Source organism: Camelus bactrianus, chromosome 4, assembly GCF_048773025.1.
Source record: "Camelus bactrianus isolate YW-2024 breed Bactrian camel chromosome 4, ASM4877302v1, whole genome shotgun sequence".
NCBI lineage: Eukaryota > Metazoa > Chordata > Mammalia > Artiodactyla > Camelidae > Camelus > Camelus bactrianus.
Window position 1 is genome coordinate 76,522,072 of NC_133542.1, and position 19,620 is coordinate 76,541,691.

Sequence of the window (19,620 nt, forward strand, 5' to 3'; positions counted from 1 at the left end):
ACCTGGGGTTCCCGCCCCCAGGTGCCCCCAACCCCGAGGCTTCCTGCCCAGCCCCAGGCAGGTCCAGGGTGTCCCTCTTCCGCACGCCGGGGACCCCGGTTATGCTGGGCATTGAGCCCCCCTCCCAGGCATGTGCTTGGCTGCGGTGTGGGGTCAGCCCCGAGGGTTTTCCTGGGGATCCCCAGCGCCTGGCCCGGCCCAGCTGCCTCTGCGCTCCTGGCAGCCTCCCCTCCCTGTGCCGGCCCCTCCGCCCCACACTCAGGGCTGGGAGGATAACGAGGCCCTGTCTTTGCAGACGCCTCCCGCCCGAGGCTTCCTGGCGCCAGCGGGACGTAAGTCAAACAGGAGTACTGCAAGGTGTTTGAGCTGGCAAAACCTGAATCCCCGGGCTCCCCCGCCCCCTCCGCCGTCTATAAATAAAACCGTAATATTTATAAGACGCTGCTCAGAGCTGTGGGCCTTCACGGCTTCCAAGTGCTTCACAAAGCACTCTAATTAATTCTCGCCGCCCCCGCGCAGGAGGCAGGTGCCGGGGACCCCCGCCCTCTCCCCGTTCCTGGCGCTGCCTCCATGCATGGGGCCACCTCGTCCGGGACTCCCCGTGCCCCGGGCTGTCTGTGGAGTGGGAGGAAGTCCCCGTAGCCGGGCCGTGTCGTGGGGAGCGTGGGAGCAGGAGGCATGTGACAGCTGGGGACATCCCGAGGGCACCTCCCTGTGGCTCCAGCCTGAAGGCCAGCGTGTGGTTCTCATTCTACAGCTGAGGAAACTGGGGCACAGAGAGGCCAGGGTCTCACCCAGAGCCACACAGCTGTTGGGCAGAGCAGGGTCTGACTCTGGAGCCTGGAGCTTTCGGCTGTCCGCTCTCCTGGGGGCCCAGCCGCACCCCTGCGGCACTGTCTCCCCACGTGGTGAGATGCGCCCCTTAGCTGTGTCCTAGCTCCTGAGGGTTTAGGATTCTGTCCAGGGGACAGACACCAGGGACCCCATCCTTTAAGGTCTCAGGGTCACCCTGGATGCCAGCCCAGATCAGCCTCCCACAGGGTGGGCTTTGCTGGCCTGTGACCCCGTCCCCTGTGACAGAGGGCGATGTGAGGAGGTGCCCGCTCTAGCCCAGCACCCCTATGTGGGGAGTGACCAGAGTCAGGCCAGCCAGCCTGAGCCCCCCACCCAGCCCCACCGGCTGTCGGGTTTTCCAGAAGCGCCAGGCCTGCCACCTGGCTCTTTGGCTCTGAGGTGCAACCTGAGGTGCTGGCCGGGCCGTGTCTGAGTCCCCCCCACGGATGGGAAGCCCCTCACCTGAGTCGGTGTTTGGGTCCTGGGTGGGTGCAGCCCTGGCAGGGGGTGGCTGCAAATGGCCACTTGTCGACGCAGGAAGGGCTCAGGGAGCCCCGCAGTCTGAAGGGGGGCACAGACGGACATGGCATCTCTGAACGGGCGTCGGCGGGCCGGCAGGAAGCCCTTGGCGTGGCGTGGTGGAGAGGGCCCTACGTGCATTGTTACAGAACCACTCAGGCCTGCAGGATCCCCAGGCAGCAGCAGCGGGGGGCCCTCCCTCCCCCCCCCCCCCCGGCCTGGAAGAGGGGGATGGGGGGCTTGCGGAGTCCTGAGAACAAGGCTGGGCGGGGTGGGGCCGGAGCTGTGGACGCTACGCCTTCCTCCGGCTGGTCCTCTGCATTTACCCAGGGTGAGCGGCCTGAGTGAGAGCCCCAGGCTGGGCTCTGGAGCAGGTAGGGTGGGTCTGGAGGTGCACGGGGGCAGTCCCGTGGCAGCCGACGTCAGCGAGGACGCGGAACCATTCCTGCCCGGCAGAGACGTCCTGCAGGGGAGGGTGAGCCCCATCTGAGGCCTGGAGAGGCGCTGGCACGTGGGGGGCCCCACGGGGGCCGCACCCTCCCGGCCTCTGGGAGCTTGGCCTAACATGTTGGACCAGGAAAGAGGAGGGGGTTGAGAGTAAGCTCCCCCAGGAGCATGAGGGCTGGGGTGCCGGGCTGAGGCTCAGTGGGGAGGGTGCTCGGGCTGGTCTGGGGGGCAAAACTCTGGGATGGGTGAGAAATAAGGAGAGGGAGACCAGGGTGGGACTAGGGCTGGAAGAGGGAGGTGGGCGTCCTTGGAAAGCCCTGTGACCTCTTTGCTGAGCCCCCACCTCCAGGGCTGGCCAGAGGCTGGGCTCCAGGCCAGGGTGCCTGCAGCTGTCGCAGTCAGCCAGCCTGAGTCAGCCCCTGTGCGCTAGCTGACCTGGAGCTTCCCGCACGGTCACCAGCCTCTGTCAGAACGTCCTACCCTCAGGTCCCCCAGGGTGGGCCGTTGACCAGGACCTCTTGGTGCCGTCGCTCTGAGTGTGGCTGGGGAGCAGGACGGTCCCCAGGGGGCAGGAGGAGTGGCCGCCATGAGGCCTGGTCCCAAGCTGGGGTGGGGTGGGGCTCATCCCTGGCTCTGGCTGGTCCCGGACGTGGGGGCGGGGCCTGTGGATGCCGCAGGCCCTCCTGCTCTCACATGTGTGGCTCTAGGCCTTGAGGTCCATCCCCGCAGGAGTGGTCTGGGAGTTGGGGCACACGGTGGCTCGTGGCCACCTCCTGTGCCACCTCCCGAGGATGAGCGTGGTGCTGCCCAGTTCCCGAAGCCCTGGGGTGCTGGCATGGAGTGAGCCCGGCCCCTCTTGGGAGAGGGCAGCTTGAGCTGCGCAGGCCACAAAGTCGAGGGTCTGTGAACGCCCAGCTGTGGGGTGCCCGGTCCCCTTGGGGACAGCGTTGAAGTCAGCCCTCCCCATCAGCTTCTCTCCTTGGGTTCCCAGAAGCTACGCCGCCCCGCTGACCACACCATCTGCTCGGTCCTCCACCCCCGTGCTGCGCCTGTCCCCTGCCCCGGCCCCCGCCAGGCCAGCCCAGGCCAGCCCGACTCATGCCTGGGTTTGGCGCCTCTCCTCCCTGCAGTAGAAGGGGACTGTCAGGGATCTGCGTCCCCTCCTGTCCCTTTCCTGGGGCACACTGGACCCCATCCAGGTGGCTGGCCCTGCTCCCCACGCTTGTACCCCTTGTTGTGACTCTGCAGCTGGTATGGGAGGCCTTGGGGCAGCAGCATCTCTGCTCTGGTGCCAGCCCTTTGCGTGTGCTCCCTCCTCTGCCTGAATTGTTACCCCTGTTTTCCCTGCTTCTTCAGTTTCATTGCCACTTCTTCCGGGAAGCTTTCCTGGCTTTGCCCGAGTCTGTAGCCTATCAGAGCCCTTCTCCTTGCATGTTTGGATTCCTGCTGAACCGTCAGCTCCCCGAGCGCCAGGCCCCAGCTGTGCTGGTCCTGGGTGGGCCTTGGTGTGAACAGGAGTTGAGTGAGTCAATGAGAAGCGGCACGCTCTGTGCTCAGGGCCCACAGCCACTGGGAGGCCAGGCGTGGGGCAGAGACCGGGCCGTGGTCTGGCCAGCTCCGAGCAGCATCAGTCTCCCTGGCTCTGGCTGGCACTGTGGACGGGCTGGCTCAGGGTGGGCGCTGCTTGGCCCCTGGCAGCGGAGGGGCTGCGGCGGGAGCTGCGGGCTGACCAGCGGCCTCCCCGTGCTCCAGCCGTGCAGGAGGAGCGGCAGCGGGGCAAGGACCGGGGGGAGAACGAGGTGGAGTCCACGAGCAGCGCCAACGAGGACATGCCGGTGGAGAAGATCCTGGAGGCCGAGCTGGCCGTGGAGCCCAAGACCGAGACGTACGTGGAGGCGAATGTGGGGCTGAACCCCAGCTCGGTGAGTGCACTCCCGCCCCCACCCACCCTGCTCTGGGGAACCCCGTTGGTCACGGCCCCGCTGGCTGGTTCCCAGTCGGGTGGACGATGTTTTGATTGCTCGGTTCAAAGCCCAGGACTCTACACTTAACATTCAAGCTACTTGCGTCTCTGGCCCATTGTCCAGCCGGGTTTCAGGGGTTCTGTGTCTGCCCCAGGTTTGCAGGCAGTGTTGGGTGCAGACTTCATCTGTGTCTCCTGTGTGGGTTCAGGGCTGGGGCCGGAGCCCTATGGCTGGCTCTGGAGACCTTGCCCAGGCTGGCCCTGAGGTCACCCTGGCCTCCCTCCCTCTGTTCTGTCCTTGGCTCACAAAGGCCCACACCCACTGACGTCCTGCTGCACTGGACGCACCCTGCCCAGCCACAGGACCTTTGCACATGCTTGCTCTCACTATTCCCACTCAGGCTTCAGTCTCAGAAAAGGGTCACTTCCTCAGGGAGCCCTTTTCCTCTCGACCCCCCCAGCAGCCCTGTTATTTGGGCTCAGAGCCCCTGTGGCTGCTCACCAGGGCCCCGAGCGTGGGGGGTGTGGCGGCTGATTCCCCCTCCCCACCGTGAGGCTGTCCTCACTGCCCAGCTGCAGTCAGGGACGGAGACCCTGCCCCAACCGTAGGTGTTCACTGTGACCCCCAGCCACAGTCTGAGTGTGCGGGTCCCATCTTGCCAGCGGTCTCAGGCCACCGCTGCTTCTCTGCACCCCTGTGATGGGAGGCCTGGTGCCCCAGACTCACGGCCCATCAGACCCCTTCCTTCTGGGGGTGCCGCCTCTGGTTGTGGAATGGCCGACCTCCCTCTCTGGCTTGGATGCTCAACAGTGCTGTGTGGCCCATGGCCCAGCCCCACCCTACACCCCACCTCCAGTCCCAGGGAGGGTGGGGGAGGCCCCCTGTGAGAGTTTCATGATGGAGCAGAGACTCCAACAGGAAAGTTAGGAGACCCCAGAGGTCTGCCAGCTTTTAATTTTGTCAAGTAAGGACATTATTTGGAAAAAACAAGTCTGCCATCTGCTCTCTCCACGATTCCAGACCAGGAGGGTGGTTCCCCCTATGGCAGGTGGGCGGGCTGGCTGGGAAGGGGGGCCTTCTTTAGGGGCACCTGAGGTTCTGTGCATGGTCTGCCCTCCCGCAGGGTACCTGGTCCCCTCTAGGGATGTCTCATTAGGCCTCTCCCCTCAGACCCACAGCACGAGCCGCAGCTGGCACCCCTGGAGCCCTAGGGGTCCCGCTGTCACCCCCCAGGACAGGGAAGGCCCCTGCACTGGGCACGGGGCGGGAGCTCAGGTGATGCCTGCTCTCTGGTGAGGCCTGTTTTGTCTCTGGGTGGGAATCCAGGCTCAGAGAAGTTAAGCACTTACTCCGCAGGATGGAGTAGGATGGACCTGGAGCCCCCTTCCCCGGGAGGGCCCCCTCCGCCTGGGGAGCCCCCCGGGCCTAGCCCTGCACCCCCTGCACCGACACCCTTTGTTCTCAGTTCTAGACATGACCTGGCGCCCACCTCTGAGGCCCCATCCTGCCTGGGAGGGGCTCAGGGTGCCATCCTGCACCCCCGGCCTGCTCTGGGCCCCTGGAGGACTCGGAGAGGGTGCTGGCCAGTGGCCAGGGAGAAGGCCTTATCCAAGGGCTTCAGTTTGGGGCTCTTGTCCGGCCTTCCCCACGTCCTCTGCCTCCCTGCTGTGCAGCTCTCCGGGCCCCCAGCCCCCTGGCCTGGGCTCTCATGTCGGAGGGCCGCCTGTGGTATGGAAAGGCAGGGAGCAGGTCCAGGTCTGCACGTGGCAGAAAACCACCGGGGCCCTGCGGGGTGGAGCCTGGCCATGGCCCTGGCACGCTCGCTGCTGGGGTGCCACCTTGTGCTGACCAGCCTCTACTGTGGCTGCCGTCCTGTGTCAGGTGGCATGGGGCGGGGGGTGCCCACAGGTGACCTGAGCCAGACACGTGGTGTCCAGGGCTGGCAAGTGTTCAGGCTTCTGGTCAACGCTCCCAGAAGGTTCTCTGAGGAGCAGACGGCAGGGGGACAGAGGAGGGGATGCCCTGTAGGCCGTGTGCCAGCCCCCCACAGCTCAGGGACTTCTGTGTGAAGGTGACTTCAGGGGAGTCGGGGTGCCAGTGCTGGCCCACCCTTCCCCCTGGGGTCTGCGGGGACCCCGGCTGCTGCCCTCCCTTGGCCCCAGGCCCCCTTTCTGCATGCCCGCCCCGTCTGCCCTGGTGGCCTCGTGCCAGTCTGTCACTGGGCCTCCCATGAGAGCCCTCAGCAGGCCCTGCATGGGGCCGGGTTGTTTAGACTGAGCGTCACTGGAGGGCAGATGGTTTCTGTCAGAGGAGGCCTTCCTTCATGTGGACGCTGGCTGTCGTAGTTTCTGGAATGAGGGATTCCTGCATCTGGTGCACCAGCCTTGGTCCCCCCAGGACCCAGAGGGTTCACCTTCCAAGCCCCACGGGCTGGGACACTGAGGCCCGCCTGGCTTTCCTGGTCTATAAGAATGTCCAGGGCGGCACCTTCTGGCTAGACCTTTCTGGAAGGGCCTCTGGTGCACCGCATTGTTCTGTGCTCCACCTCTGTGTCTGGTAGGAAGAAGCAACCCGGCAGGGCTGGCGGCGCCCATGCCGGCGCCACGCGCTCTCCCGTGTCTCGGTTCCCTGGTCTGGAACGCGAAGTCGCCCGGCACTGCCCCCCAGGGCTGCAGTGTGGACCCAGTGGGTCACAACACGGGGCGATTGTCCTGTGTCTGCTGGGACACGTGACCACACTCTATGTGCCTGTAACAGCGGATTTTCATATCTTACCCTCCTGGAGAAATCAGTGTCTCTGGGCCACACCTGGGCTCCGGTGCTGGCCCGTCCCAGCTCTGGAGGCCCCCCTGCTCCTTGGCTCCGGGCCCTTCCTCTCACTTCACGGCCAGCAGCATCTTCTCCTTGACCTCAGCCTCCCTCTTGTAAGGACCCTCGTGATGACACTGGGCCCACCCACCTCTTCTGGGATAACCTCCCGCCTCAAAACCTGTAACTCGATCGCGTCTGCAGAGCTCCTTTGGCTGTCACTAGCGGTGTATTTGCTGGCTCTGGGAGTGAGGACGAGGATGTCCTGGGGGATGTTGTTCAGCCCCCATGGGTAAAGCATGGGGGGCCTGGTCTGGGGCCACGCTCTCCTCGTGGCGCTCACCGCATGCCCCTCCCCCAGCCCAACGACCCCGTCACCAACATTTGCCAAGCGGCGGACAAGCAGCTGTTCACCTTGGTGGAGTGGGCCAAGCGGATCCCGCACTTCTCCGAGCTGCCCCTGGACGACCAGGTCATCCTGCTGAGGGCAGGTGAGTGGCGGGGCCTGGGGGGCGGAGATGCAGGGACGGGGTTGGGGCAGCCCCTCTCTCCTGCTGTGTGGGGCTGTGGGGGGAGGGTGCCTGGGGATGCAGGGCCGGGTCCCTGCTCCAGCACTGCCCCCTCCAGCTCAGTTTCCCTCCCCTGCCTCATAGGGGCATAGTAAGTTTGGGGTCTCTGCTGGTGGCCTTCAGAGAGGTAAAGGGCTGTCTGGAGGGGCCGTGGAGAAGGAGGCGTGTGCAGCGGGGGCTGCCCTTAGGGGTCCGTGTGTTCTGCCTCCTCCCCTTTCCTGGCCTGGGCTTGTGATGCACATCTCCCGAGACTGAGCGGGGCCCCACGGGGGTGCCGGGCCGCTGTGGGTAGCGTCCGCTTTGGGTGTGGGGTCAGGCCCGAGTCCCAGAAGTGGGCATGATGGACGTGCCGAGGGGAAGCCGGTGTCCACTGTGAGGCTGGGATCCGGGGTGCAAGTTCCTGCCGGAGGGACAGCAGGGACGGATGAGCTGGGAGGCGCAGGGAGGGGGCTGCAGCCTCCTCAGCAGCCGCCTCCTGACAAGCGTGCCCCAGGGCTGTGCTGGGGGCAGCCCAGCCCTGAAGAGCTTTCACTCTAAAACTCAGCACCCAGAGCTGCCAGGGGAGGCTGTCGAAGAGGCGCTGGGGTCCCTTCCCGACTCTCTGATGGGGCAAACCCTTCCTCTCCCTGGGCCTCAGTTTTCCCCTCTGTAAAATGGGGCGAGTACTTGCTTTGTAGGGTTGAGTCAGGATTAGGTGGGATGATCCACATGATACTGTCTGTCAACCACGGAGCCTGGACCCTTTGGAGCCCTCGGGAGTGGTGGCCGTGACAGTCACTAGGGGTGTCCTTAGGGGAGATGGTTCACGTGCTCCAGTTCATAGCAGCATTGAAGCGTCTGAGCACGGAGTTGTTCCCATCCCTGCTCCTAGCCCTCATACCCACTCTGGTCTGTGCACGCCAGGGCCTCACTTACAGCGAGCATGAGTTGGCCTGCAGCTCCAAGATGCCTTTTTTCAGTTTAATAACTTCCTGTTTTGTGGCATTCACGCAGCATGTGCCGATCTTTGGGAGTTTGCCATTGGGACCAGACTGGTGGCAGCTGCTCTGCGGCTGCCCGGAAAGGGTCGTGGGACCTCCCTCTCGCTCTGTGGCACAAGCATCTTGCATTTGCAGACAGAGACTTCCCCGGCACCCGAGTTTGGGAGGGCTGGGTTTCAACTGCGCTGCAGGAGATGCTCTGTGCAGGACTTCTCAGGGCCTTTGTTGTGCCCATGCGCACTGTAGAGGCATCTCCCAGGCGCCGGTGACTGGGAACCTCCTTTCTGTGGAATGTTCATGGGGTTGGGGTTCCATGGATTCCTGGCTTGTGTTCCCAGAGAGATGGGTGTGTGAGAGCCGCCTTTGGAGGTCTGAACGGGGGTTGGGGGCTGGGGGCTGGGTGTCTGGGGGCCTGGAGACAGCGGTGACCGCGTGCCCTCCTCCCCGCAGGCTGGAACGAGCTGCTCATCGCGTCCTTCTCCCACCGCTCCATAGCCGTGAAGGACGGCATCCTCCTGGCCACCGGGCTGCACGTCCACCGCAACAGCGCCCACAGCGCGGGCGTGGGCGCCATCTTTGACAGGTGCCCGGTGTCCGTCCTGTTCCTGAAGGTTTTGCACGTGGACCATGGGGGGACCCGACAGCCACAGTTAGCATTTTGGTTTATTCCCCGCCCATTCCCCCTTTAAACCCTGCATGTGGGGAGGAAGGCTGCACTGTTTCTAAAGCGAAGGTAGATTACGCCGTGGATACAGTTTCGCGGTGGCTGTCGCGTCGGCCACGACAGGGCCTCTTCTGAGCCGGGGCTAGCGCACACCTCTGTGCGCCGCTGCCGCTTCTCAGCTCGCACCCGGAGGCCCGGGGCTGGTCGGCGGGCAGGCGTTGCCTTCAGGTGCTCTTGGAAGCACAGCCCGTCGGCTGCACCAGGCGAGGCGGCCAGGAGCTGCCCGTTCCTGTCTCCGGCTGGTCTTGTCTGGGAGCCCCGAGGGCCTGGGGCCCCTGGGGGACCTGGGCGTCAGCTCAGCCAGCCGGCGCGGGTCCCTCGGAGGGGGGGGGGGCTGCCGCACAGGAGTGGCGAGGGGGAAGGAGCAGGCCGGGGAGGAGGCGGTGGGAGGGGTCCCCTGCCGGCATCCCCCCCCCCGGGGGGTAAGTGTGGGAGCTGTGCCACCTCTCTGACTTCCACGCGCCGCGTACTGCGGGCGGGCGCTGGTGCAGACAGTATGTAGACGTCTTTGCTGCAGGATGTTTCAGGGCCTTTAGTAAACGCACATGCGGGGGCGCCACCCAAGGGGGCTGCGGGGGGCAGCGTTCATTGCCCACAGAGCTTCCTGTGGGGAGCGTGTCCCTCTTGGGGGGGTGTCTTCAAGCTCAGCCCCAGCCATGCAGCAGCTGGCCGTCCGGGGGTCCCAGCTACTGGGAGGCGATGGTGAAGGGCATGTGATGAGTGGCCGGTGGTGGGAAGTGGAGCAACCAGGAGGAGCCAGGAGCCAGGGAGACAGCCTCCCATGGGCTCGAGGCGGCGGTCGGAATGGGGGCAGCAGGGCCAGACCGTGCCTGGTCTTCAGCTGAGTCCTGGCTCACCTCAGCTGTCCCCAGGTCCTCCTTCGTCCCCAGGTTCCCAGAATAAAGTCCCACGTGCAGACCCTTTCTGGTGAGGGGAGAGGCACCCACCCTGGGGCTGGGACTGGACAAGTTGTGCGTGGAGACTGTTGGCCCGTCTCAGCTGCCCTCCAGGCCCACGCCGGGCTCCCTGAGTCCTTCGGGGGTTTCTGGGGGGCCCAGGGGGACACAGCCTGACTTGGATCTGGCCGCTCCCCCCTCAGGGTGCTGACGGAGCTTGTGTCCAAGATGCGGGACATGCAGATGGACAAGACGGAGCTGGGCTGCCTGCGCGCCATCGTCCTCTTCAACCCCGGTACTGCCTTCCCGCCGCTCGCTGGTGCTGCTGTGTTGGCGAGCCGCCCCCTCCTCTGGGCCTCCATGTCGCTCTTAGGATGGGGGTACAGCCGTGCCGCCTCCTTCTCGAGGCCCTCGTGAGGGTCCAGCACGGCTCAGTTGGCCAAGCTCATCCTCCGTGGTTCGGGAGGCCTCTGGCCAGGCCTTCTGGGCACTGTCCAAAGCGTGGCACCACCTGGCCCAGAATCCGGGCTCCAGGAGAGGCAGCCTCTTCATGCACCTCCACGGCTGACGTTCTGGACCCCGGATGGTCTGGGGCTGGACGGGGACACCGGGGGCAGGTTCAGGGCTGCTGTGGGCTTCTGGGGGGAGGTGTGGGGAACCAAGCAGGCGGTGGTGAGGATGGGACAGCCCCAGGGTTCGCAGGCCCCGACCTCCTTGCTCTCCATTGGCTCCAGCACTGAGGGGCCGGCTGGGGTGGAGACGCGGCCCCCTCGTGGGGACAGCTGTTTCCAGGGGCGTTTGTTCCCGGGGTTTGTGCTCCAGCTCGTGACCCTGACAGGATGGGAGGCTGAGCTGTGAGCCCTGGCCTGGCCCGGCGGGATCCCTGTTGAAATCCTATGTGGCTTGGCTTCTGGCGCTGGTTCTCCTGTTGGGGCCTGGGTGTGGGGCCGCTGGGGACAGAAGGGAGACGGCCAGAGCAGGCACAGCCCCAGGGCCCAGGGAGCCCGGCTGTGGAGAGCAGCTGCGCGGTGCCCTTGCCGGGATGTCAGACGGCCAGGCAGGGCCGGGGCAGGGCCCCTGGGCTGGGGCTCAGAGGCGCCCTCGCAGCTGGCCCGCCCCACGGCCCAGCCCCCGGGGGGCTGCGGCACTTGCCGGCCAGCAGCAGGTGGCTCCCCCGCCATCAGGATGGACCACGCCCGGCCGGGGCCAGGCTCCTCTGCGGGAGCCTGAATCCTGATTCCCGTGGTGGCTGTTGTGGGGGCAGGGGTCAGAGAGAAAAGTTGGTCCGGCGTTGGCTTGTAGGGGAACCACGAGAGACGAAGAGAAGGCTCAGCAAAGCTTTACCTGGCTGGGGGCTCTCCCTGCTCCAGGGCGGCCTGTGACAGCCCGCCGAGGTGACCTGGGGACAGCCCTCGGTCCTCAGTCCTCAGTCCTGGGCCTTCGAGGTTTTTTGGCCCTGGTCCCAGGCATCTCTCTCCACCAGCAGAGCCCCTTCCACACTGGGACCCGCCCCCAGGGTCCCAGAGCTGAAGATGGCTTGAGGCCCCCCTGCAGCGTGGGTCTGGCTGTTTCAAGGAGAGGGTTTGGAGCCTTCATCCAGCTCAGAGGGGCTGGGAGCCAGTGCAGCAGAGGCCTCGGGAGTCAGCCTGGTCTCCATGGCAGCAAGGATCAGTCAGGGCAGCAGTCCCACTTTACAGATTGGGCAGCTGAGTGACAGGAGGTCAGGAGACTGGCCTTAGGTCAAGTGGCAGGGCTGGGGCTCAAGCACAGGGCGCGATGTCTGAGCAGGATCTGTGGGTCCCAGGGGCAGCCCCCTTACCGGGGACAAGCTCTGACCTGAGGCCCTGCTCCCTCCCAGACTCCAAGGGGCTCTCGAACCCAGCCGAGGTGGAGGCGCTCCGTGAGAAGGTCTACGCGTCCCTGGAGGCGTACTGCAAACACAAGTACCCGGAGCAGCCAGGAAGGTGAGACCTGGGCGCAGCCTCTGCCCGGACGGACCTCCAGGGCTCTTTCCAGACCCCCTGCCCAGGGCAGGACCACCACCTGCCCGCTGGGCACTTCTGTGAATTAGAAGTTGGTACCCCTCCTCCATCAAGGGCAGCAGGAGTCAAGGCGCTCTCCTGGCCCGAGCACTATGCTCTCACGTTGTCCTGTGGCTCTACCAGAGGTGGGTCCGGTGCCAGGACACAGTAGGTGCTTGTCTCTGTGGAGCCCATGAACAAAGGCAGTGCTTTCCACCACTCGTCAAAGGGAACTGCTGGAGGCAGGGCCTTGGCGTGCTCGCCCAGCAGGGATGGACGCCAGCACATAGTAGGTGCTTTACAAACTCATGCACAGTCTGAGTGCAGAGCTTGGCTCTCTTGCCTGGTGGACTGTGGCCCCAGAAGGGCTGGGATTGTCTCATTTCCGGGTCCACGGTGCCGGACGCACAGTGGGGGTCCAAGGGAAGGGGGAACATGAGTGGCTTCCTGGCATTCCGCATCTGTAGTCCTGATTCTCCCCCCTCCAAGGGGCACCTCCTGGGACGGGGTGGGGGCCTCCGAGACCAGGCCTCCTCCTTCCCCTGCCCACCCTGCCGACTGGCGCACACAGGGTTAACCGTGTCCTGCTTCTGCTCAGCCTCATCTGGTTTGGTTTAAACGAGAAACTTCCCGAAGGAGGAGGACAGAGGGGCAGCAGTCCCTCCTGCTTTTCCTGGCTTCCTGGCCTGGCCCGTCTCGCCAGCTCAGCAGAAAACAGCTTGTTCTCTGGCCTCGGTCCAGCTTCTAAGCTGCATTTTTGCCTTTAAAACGCAGGCTGTGTTGCAGCCAAGCACGGGGCTTCCCCCCTCAAATACAGACATTGTTAATAATTAACAGGGCCCCGCAGCCCCGGAGGGTCGTGCGGAGAGACCCTGCAGCACCGGTGGGGGTGGCAATGGCGGGCAGATGCGAACATCCCCGGGGGGGGGGGCGTCTGGCGCCATCGCCACACTGCACTGTCCTTGGTGGCAGAACAGCGGAGTACCCCCAGCTGTCTTCCCCCTTCCCTGCTCCACCAGAGTTCTCACCAGCAACTCCGGGGCATGTGGGGGGCGGACGGCCGGCTGGCAGGGCCTGAGGAGCCCCCCGTCCCCCCTCCCGCCCCGCCCCCCCGGGCACCAGGTGCCTCTGGCTCAGCTCTAGCACAGCTCTTTCTGGGCGGTGGGTGCTGATGGGGGGCGCCCTGGAGGCCGGAGCTGTCTAAGAAGGGCCTGCTGGAGCCCAGACCTGCTCCCAGCTCAGGAGTGGCTCCACCTTCGTTCCCCGCTGCAGCCAGAGGCAGCACTGATCCTCAGGCCCCTTTTTGTAGCCCCCCTCCCCGCTTAAAGCCCTGCTGGGGCTCCCTCTCGCCCCTGGAGGAAGCCCCACGAAGCCCTGTTCAGCCTGCTCCTGCCTGGCTGCTGTCTTGCCTCTGGCCCTTCACCCCCAGTCTCCACCCTCGGGGTCTCCTTGCAGGGTCTTCGCACCCACCCTGCACTCTCCGCCTCCGGGCACTGGCCTGCTGTTTCCTCTACCTGAGAGACTCCCCCTTCCCTGCCAAGGCTCTGCTCAGGCAGGGGGACTGGGCAGTGAGGCGGTCCCTTCCCGGGACCAGGCGTGGGGTGGGGGGCCTCACCGGCCCCTCTCGCCGGCCCCTCACGCCGGCTCCTCTCCCGCAGGTTTGCCAAGCTCCTGCTGCGCCTGCCAGCCCTGCGCTCCATTGGCCTCAAGTGCCTGGAACATCTCTTCTTCTTCAAACTCATTGGGGACACGCCCATCGACACCTTCCTCATGGAGATGCTGGAAGCCCCGCACCAAATGACTTAGGCCTGCTGGCCGTCCTTCGCGCCCACTGGTCCGGCCGCCCCGCCTGGCTGCCAGCTGCCCTTCCCGGCCGAGCCCCGTCCCACCCCTTCTCCGCCTGGCTGTTGGCCTCCGGGGCGCGGCCTGCCACCGCAAAGCCTCAGAGACGTGCTGCACCCTCCTTGTTCTCAGTACTCCTCATCCGCACCGGGGCAGCAGCCGGAGTGGCAGGAGCTGGCGTGAGCCCAGCCAGGCCCGCCAGGCTGTCCCCCGGGAGCCTGGGCGGCTCGCGGGGTCTCAGGCCCTTGCCACTGGAGCTGCGGCGGTCGGAGGGCAGCTCTGTTCGGTCACAGTCAGTTGTTGCTGGTTTTGGAAATCTCCCATGCGAGGTCCTCTGGAGTGAGCCCTACTGTGTGTGCTGGTGTCGGCCCCACCACGACTGGGAGAAGGGAACAGGTGGCAAGGGGACGGGGCGGGGGGCTGGTGTTTCATTGCAGAAGACCCCACCTGCCCCCTGGGAAGACAAGAGGGCTCGGGGCAGGCAGCCTTGCCTTCTGTCAGCGTGAAGGGTGAGCAGCCCCTTTTTCCAAAGATGACTTTTGACTTTGCCCCTGAGCCAGCCAGAACGGGAGCTGACCTCTGTGCGGGGTTTTGGGGCTGCCTCAAGGCTGCAGGCAGGGGTCATCCACCTGCCCCAACTCAGTTTTCTCTTTGCATCATCCTGGTTTCAGCTTCTTCCCCAGTGTGCTCCTGTCCAGCCAGGGTAACCAGACCGCAGTGCCCTGGCCCCTCCCCAACCCTGGACCTGTCAGTCTGTGCGGAGGGCAGGCCCGGTCTCTGGCTTCCTGGAAGCAGCAGGGGCCCATCCCAGTGCGGGCTCTGCTCACCTCTCAAGGGCAGAGGTCACCACCCAGGAGGCCTGCGGGCATGTGGCGGGAGGAGGGTCACTCCCCAGAGGGTCTTTGGTCAGCCCTGCACAGGGAGGAGGCGGGCGGCGAGGGCACGGGGCCAGGTGGCGGAGGGGTGGGCCGCATTCTGGAGCTTTCTGGGTCGAGAGTCCCCTTTGCTGGCTGCTCTGCCCTGAGGAGTCTTGGAATCAGGTGCCAGCATCCTCAGGCCGGGGCTGGACACCCCTTGGGGACGGCCAGCCCTGCGGTCGTCTTGTCGGGGTGACGGAGCCCTGTCTGGGGGCCCCATCGACCGCCCCACGCAGCCCTGCGCCCCCCCCCCCCCCCCCCGCCGCACGTTTCTCCCCCGCAGGCAGGCTCTCTGCCCCGGGGCGGGGCGGGGCGGGCCGCTCTCAGGTGGAACCAGCCTCCTTTGCACTGTAAGCCCTCCCTCTGGTCTGAGTACTTCGCATTTTCACGCCTCACTCCCTGTGAGCAGGGCCTTTGTCAGAAGTGGGGGCCTGAGCTGGGTTGGCAGGGTGGGGTCCCGTCTTAGCCCCCCAGGGGATGCTCTGTCACACCTGTCTTCCCTCCTGCTGCCCCCAACCAGGAGCCTGGGAACAGGGCTGGAGGGTGGGGTTGGAGCTGCCTGCCCCCAGGTCTGTCTCCCCAGGTGGTGCGGGGGTGCCCCTGGCGGGGCCTTACTGGCCCCAGGCCTCCATGGGAAAGGAAGTGTCCATTCTTTTCCTTCCAGAGTCTGGCCCCAGCTGAGCCTGGGGCACCGTGGCAGAAGGTACGGGGGATACCGCAAACACCTCCTTCCTCTGGCACCCCGCCCTAATGGGCAGGAGAGGCGGTGGCTGCCACACGGGGAGTCCCCGTCCACCATTTGAGGCAGAGATGGGTGTGCCGGGGCCTGCCCATTGTCCCTCCTCCCAAACTGCCCCCGGACGTCTCGGCAGCCCTTGGGGGCGTGGTTGTATCAGGCAGAGTGATGCAGGCACCCTCAGGGGTCCCCCTGCTTGTGGGAACGTTGGGCTGCCCCACCTCCGACACCCCTGGTACCTTCTGCAGCCATACGCACGCCCAGCCCCCCACCCCGCTTCCCTGGGCCCCTCAGGAACAGGACCGTGGTGGCTCCAATGGAGAAACCCAGGGTGGGGCCCTCTAGGTGGAGGTCGGCCTCCGGCTGGCTGCCAGCAAAGCACTGAGGCCCCCGGGACAGCCCCTCCCACAGCCAGAGCTCCCAGCCCCGCCGGCCACTCGGCGTCTTGGGCTCCTGGGGCCGCCCTTTCCTCCCTCATCAGCCCGCTGTCACCCTTGCTGTCCCAGCAGTGCTGTTGGAGAGGTGCTGTGAGGAGGCCACACGCTACTCGGTAGAGGCAGTGTTTCTACTTAACCAGACCTGCAGTAGTGTCACCAATCTGGTTCAGTTACGGTGATTTTTTTGTAATTATTATTATTTTTATTATTGTTTTGGTGGGACAATCTTTAATTTTCTAAAGATAGCACTAACATCAGCGTGCTAGCCGTCCTGTGCCCGTCCCGCCTTGCCTGCCGGCGTCACCTCCCGCGTTGACATCAGACGGGGCTCCCGCAGCTGCAGAGCGAAGATGACCGCGTCCTGGGGGGGGAAGGTGTCGGCTGAGCCAGGCTCGGGCTCATCCCGCGTCAGGGATCTCCTGGGAAGCTGGCCTGCCTGGGGGCGGCCACCGAGAGGCTCCCGTGTCCGAGATGGCCCTCGTCGCCTGGGGGAAGACAGCTCCACGCCCTCGGCTTTCCAAGTCTCGGAGTCCCCAGAGGATTCAGGCTGTCAGGCCGGTAGCAAGAGCTGGAGACCACGCCGGAGCCGCCTTCTCCGCGGGGCTCCCGGGAGGGCCTGGCTGGGGCACGCGGCCGGTGTCATCAGCTGATGTTGTCCCCATCACGGAATGAGGGCACGTGGCCTGTCCCTGCCCACGCAGGTGTGTGGCGTGAAGCGTGTGTGCTACACAGGGAGCCTGTGTGCACAGACCCGCACAGCATCCACACAGTACACGCCGAGCAGTTTCCAGCGTTTCTGTGTTCATTTTTAATTAAGATTTTCCCCCGTTTTCCTATAAATTTGCTTAATGTAAGCAAGTACATAAGGACCCTTCCTTTGGTGAAATCCGGGTTTGAATGAATATCTCAAAGCAAGGACGTGCATCTATTTTAAGATGCTTTGGAGCAAAGCAGCTTTAGCAGTTCCCAGCCCTTAGCAGCGCCTTAGCCGGGACGCGTAGCTCACACTCTAGAGAGGAGGCCAGACAGAGAAGAGAGGTGTGTAAAGCATCGGGAAAGGTAGAAAAAAAATCTATTTTTGTACAAATGTAATTTTATCCCTCATGTGTACTTGGAGGGTGTGGCGGGGGGGCTTGTTTTGTTTCTGCTGTTAGAGATGGAGGTGGAAGCTTTCTCCGCGGATGTCTCGACAGGAGACGCAGCAGAGAAAGGGGCTCCTGGGACGCAGGCTTCGTATGAAACCTCTGCGCATGGGTCTTCTCCCGCTGGGGCAGGAGGGTGGGCCTGAAGCTTTCAAGGGTTTTCCTCCCCTTTCGAGTAATTTTTAAGCCTCTCTCTGTTCTGTCCCTGTTGCCAGCTGGCCTTCCCACAACTCTGACTGTGAAATTACTTCCCTACGTGATTGTTCTCAAAACATCGCGGCCGCAGGTGCCGGGGATTGACGAACAATGGTGTTAGAATTGTGGAAAAGAGAAACGCAGAGAAAAACGTGAGAGGAGAAACAAGCAAAACACGAGCGTTTAAAAATACACCCGTTCAGCTCGCCTCTGTTCCCTTGGGGTCTTCCGGGCTCGGTCTGGAAGCCGGCCGCCCTGGACGGGGTGGGTGGTGGCGGGCCTGCTGGCCTCACCCTGGCCGGGGCTGGGTCCAGGGAAGGCACCTGGCTGCCCTGACAGCGGTGGTAGCTGGTCCTGGGCCAAGAGACCCGGGCCTGGGGCTCCTGGGTGCCTGCCCCCAAGTCCTTTCTCCTCCGGGTCCCGTCCAGAGGCGCCGCCCTCCGTCAGCATCCACCAGCCCCGGGCGTGCAGCCACCTGCACGGCCCCAGGCTGCCTGAGCCCAGCCCTGCGGCCATGCTGGAGCTCACACAGCCACAGAATGTGATGCCATTTACCCTCCTGGTTAATGACCAGGTAATGACCCTCTGTCTGCTCCAGCTCCTCTGTGGCGGGGCCGGGCTGGCTGCAGTTCGGTGATGGTGCCCAGACCCTCTCGTGTCCCTCTGTCCAGCAGGCACGCTCCGGGGAGTCCCTGGGTGCTCTGGAGGTGGGAGCCTTGCGGGCCAGAGCCCTGCTTGGTGGTGCTAGACACACGGTACCGAGCAAGAGACTGGTTCTCAGTGGAACGGGGTGAACCTCACTACAGGCTGGCGGCCAAAATGGCGGAGTCGCCCTGATGACCCCCGAAGTGCGTTCACACACATGCGACATGCACAGGACACGTGTGTTAACACACACAATCCTACACGCTGGTACAGGCGCACATACACCACCTCACTGACTCTCCTGGGCGAGGGGAGCCCCAGGACCGTCATGATGGTGGATTCAGGGCACAGTCGGGGCAGAAGGGCCTCTCGGGCCTCAGGGAAGGTCGAGGCAGGACTGAGTGGGCCCCTGTGGCTGTCGAGGCCCCACGCCCACACTCTCCCCCTTCCCAGGCCGCGTGGGGAGGCTGCACCCGGCTGCGGTAGGGGGGCAGTGCCCGCGGGACGTGGGGGACTAGCCGGGAGGCCTGCTGCCGAGCCCGCTGCTGGTCCCTGCAGTCAGGGCGTGGCCGCACCCACCGGCCCTCGGCCTGGACAGGGAGGTCCGGGGAGACAGCCCCTGCGGGCCCCCGGGCCGCACTGGGACAGGCCCACTCTGGGTTCCTGTCATCAAAGCTCAAGTATACCGGCCGCGGGGGGCCCCTTCTTGGTCTGGAAAGGGGTCAGCCCTGGGGGGCCTGGAGACCTGGAGGGTTGTCTCCCCACTGAGGGCCCCTCATCCTGCCCCCCGTGAGGATGCCGCGGGGGCGCCTCAGGCTCGGGCTGCGAGGGCACAGGTGTGACGTGCCAGTGAGAGGCGGCTCCGAAGGCCGCAGGGCAGGGAGAGGCTGCGGGCTCTCGGGGGAGGCCAGGAAGAGGAAAGCTCTGCACAGGCTCCCGGGCCACAGCAGGGCGGCGACCAAGATGACCTGACCTGGCTGAGTCCCCCGGGCACTGTCCAGGACGCAAGCTCCCGGGCCCACCGGGGTGGCGTGCTGTCCCCAGAGGAGGAGGAGCAAGGAGCCAGTGGGCGTCGGGGGCTGAGAGGCGGGTGAACAGGGTTCCACCACCCGACTTCCTGCGGAGAGCGGGCCCGGGGAGCCCCCGGGGGCAGGAGCCCCACCCCGTCACTGCGCTCCCACCGGTCAAGTGGAGACCCCGGGCTGCCACGGGCATGGCGTGCTAACCTGGCTTGAGGCCTCCTTGCAGCCTCTGGCTGCCCTGCTGATTCCTGCCCAGGACGGTCCCCTGGGTCAGAGATGCTGGGCTTGATCAGTTTATCAGTTTATCGCAGCGGGAGCAGGTGGTGACAGAGCCTTAGCAGGGCTTGGGGCTTGTAACCTGAGAGGCAAGGGCTGGGCAGGGGGCTTCTGGACGGGATGTTGCTGGGCACCGCTGTGTGCCAGGCCCTGTGCCAGGTGCCGGCGCCCAGCGACCAGAAAGGGCTGGCCCTGCCATCAGCAAGCGGGGCCGTGTGACGGGGGAGGGCCTGCGTGGGAGGCGGAGGAGGGGCATCCCGGGGGGCCGGGGCGAGCCCCACAGAGACCCGGCACCCGCCCCAGGACATGGAGGGCGGGGCAGAGGGTGTCATCACCGGGCCCGGGGGCAGCGGAACCTGAGTGGCCAGAGCCCTGCGGAGGTGGCCAGGGAGGTGAGACTTCAGGCAGGAAGGGGCTGGAGTGTGGAGGGAGTCAGGGAAAGGGGCCACAGAAAGGTTTCAGTCCTCAGGCCCCTCATGCACAGACAGCCCCACCTGCCCCCCAACTCGGGGGCTCCCCAGCAGTGGTAAGGGCTGCCCCAGCCTGGACACAGACAGGCCACTGGGCCCGTGCCTGCCAGCGTGGATCCCGACGGGAGTGCCAGCCAGCTGCCTGGACCTCCCATCCGCCCTGTCCCTGGCGGGCC

General features: G+C 65.2%; 1 protein-coding gene across 4 annotated transcripts in view; it reads left to right on the forward strand.

Annotated features, from left to right (window-relative positions):
- RXRA (retinoid X receptor alpha) overlaps positions 1-17,223 on the forward strand; it is a 96,229-nt gene extending 79,006 nt beyond the window's left edge. For all 4 annotated transcript variants that reach the window (XM_074362640.1, XM_074362642.1, XM_074362641.1 and 1 more), the window contains 6 exons: positions 3,553-3,722; positions 6,934-7,063; positions 8,572-8,704; positions 9,945-10,036; positions 11,600-11,705; positions 13,421-17,223. In XM_074362640.1, coding sequence (XP_074218741.1) covers positions 3,553-3,722; positions 6,934-7,063; positions 8,572-8,704; positions 9,945-10,036; positions 11,600-11,705; positions 13,421-13,568 — 779 coding nt within the window. In that variant the 3' untranslated portion in view covers positions 13,569-17,223. The remainder of the gene's footprint in view (positions 1-3,552; positions 3,723-6,933; positions 7,064-8,571; positions 8,705-9,944; positions 10,037-11,599; positions 11,706-13,420) is intronic.
- The last annotated feature ends 2,397 nt before the right edge of the window (positions 17,224-19,620 follow it).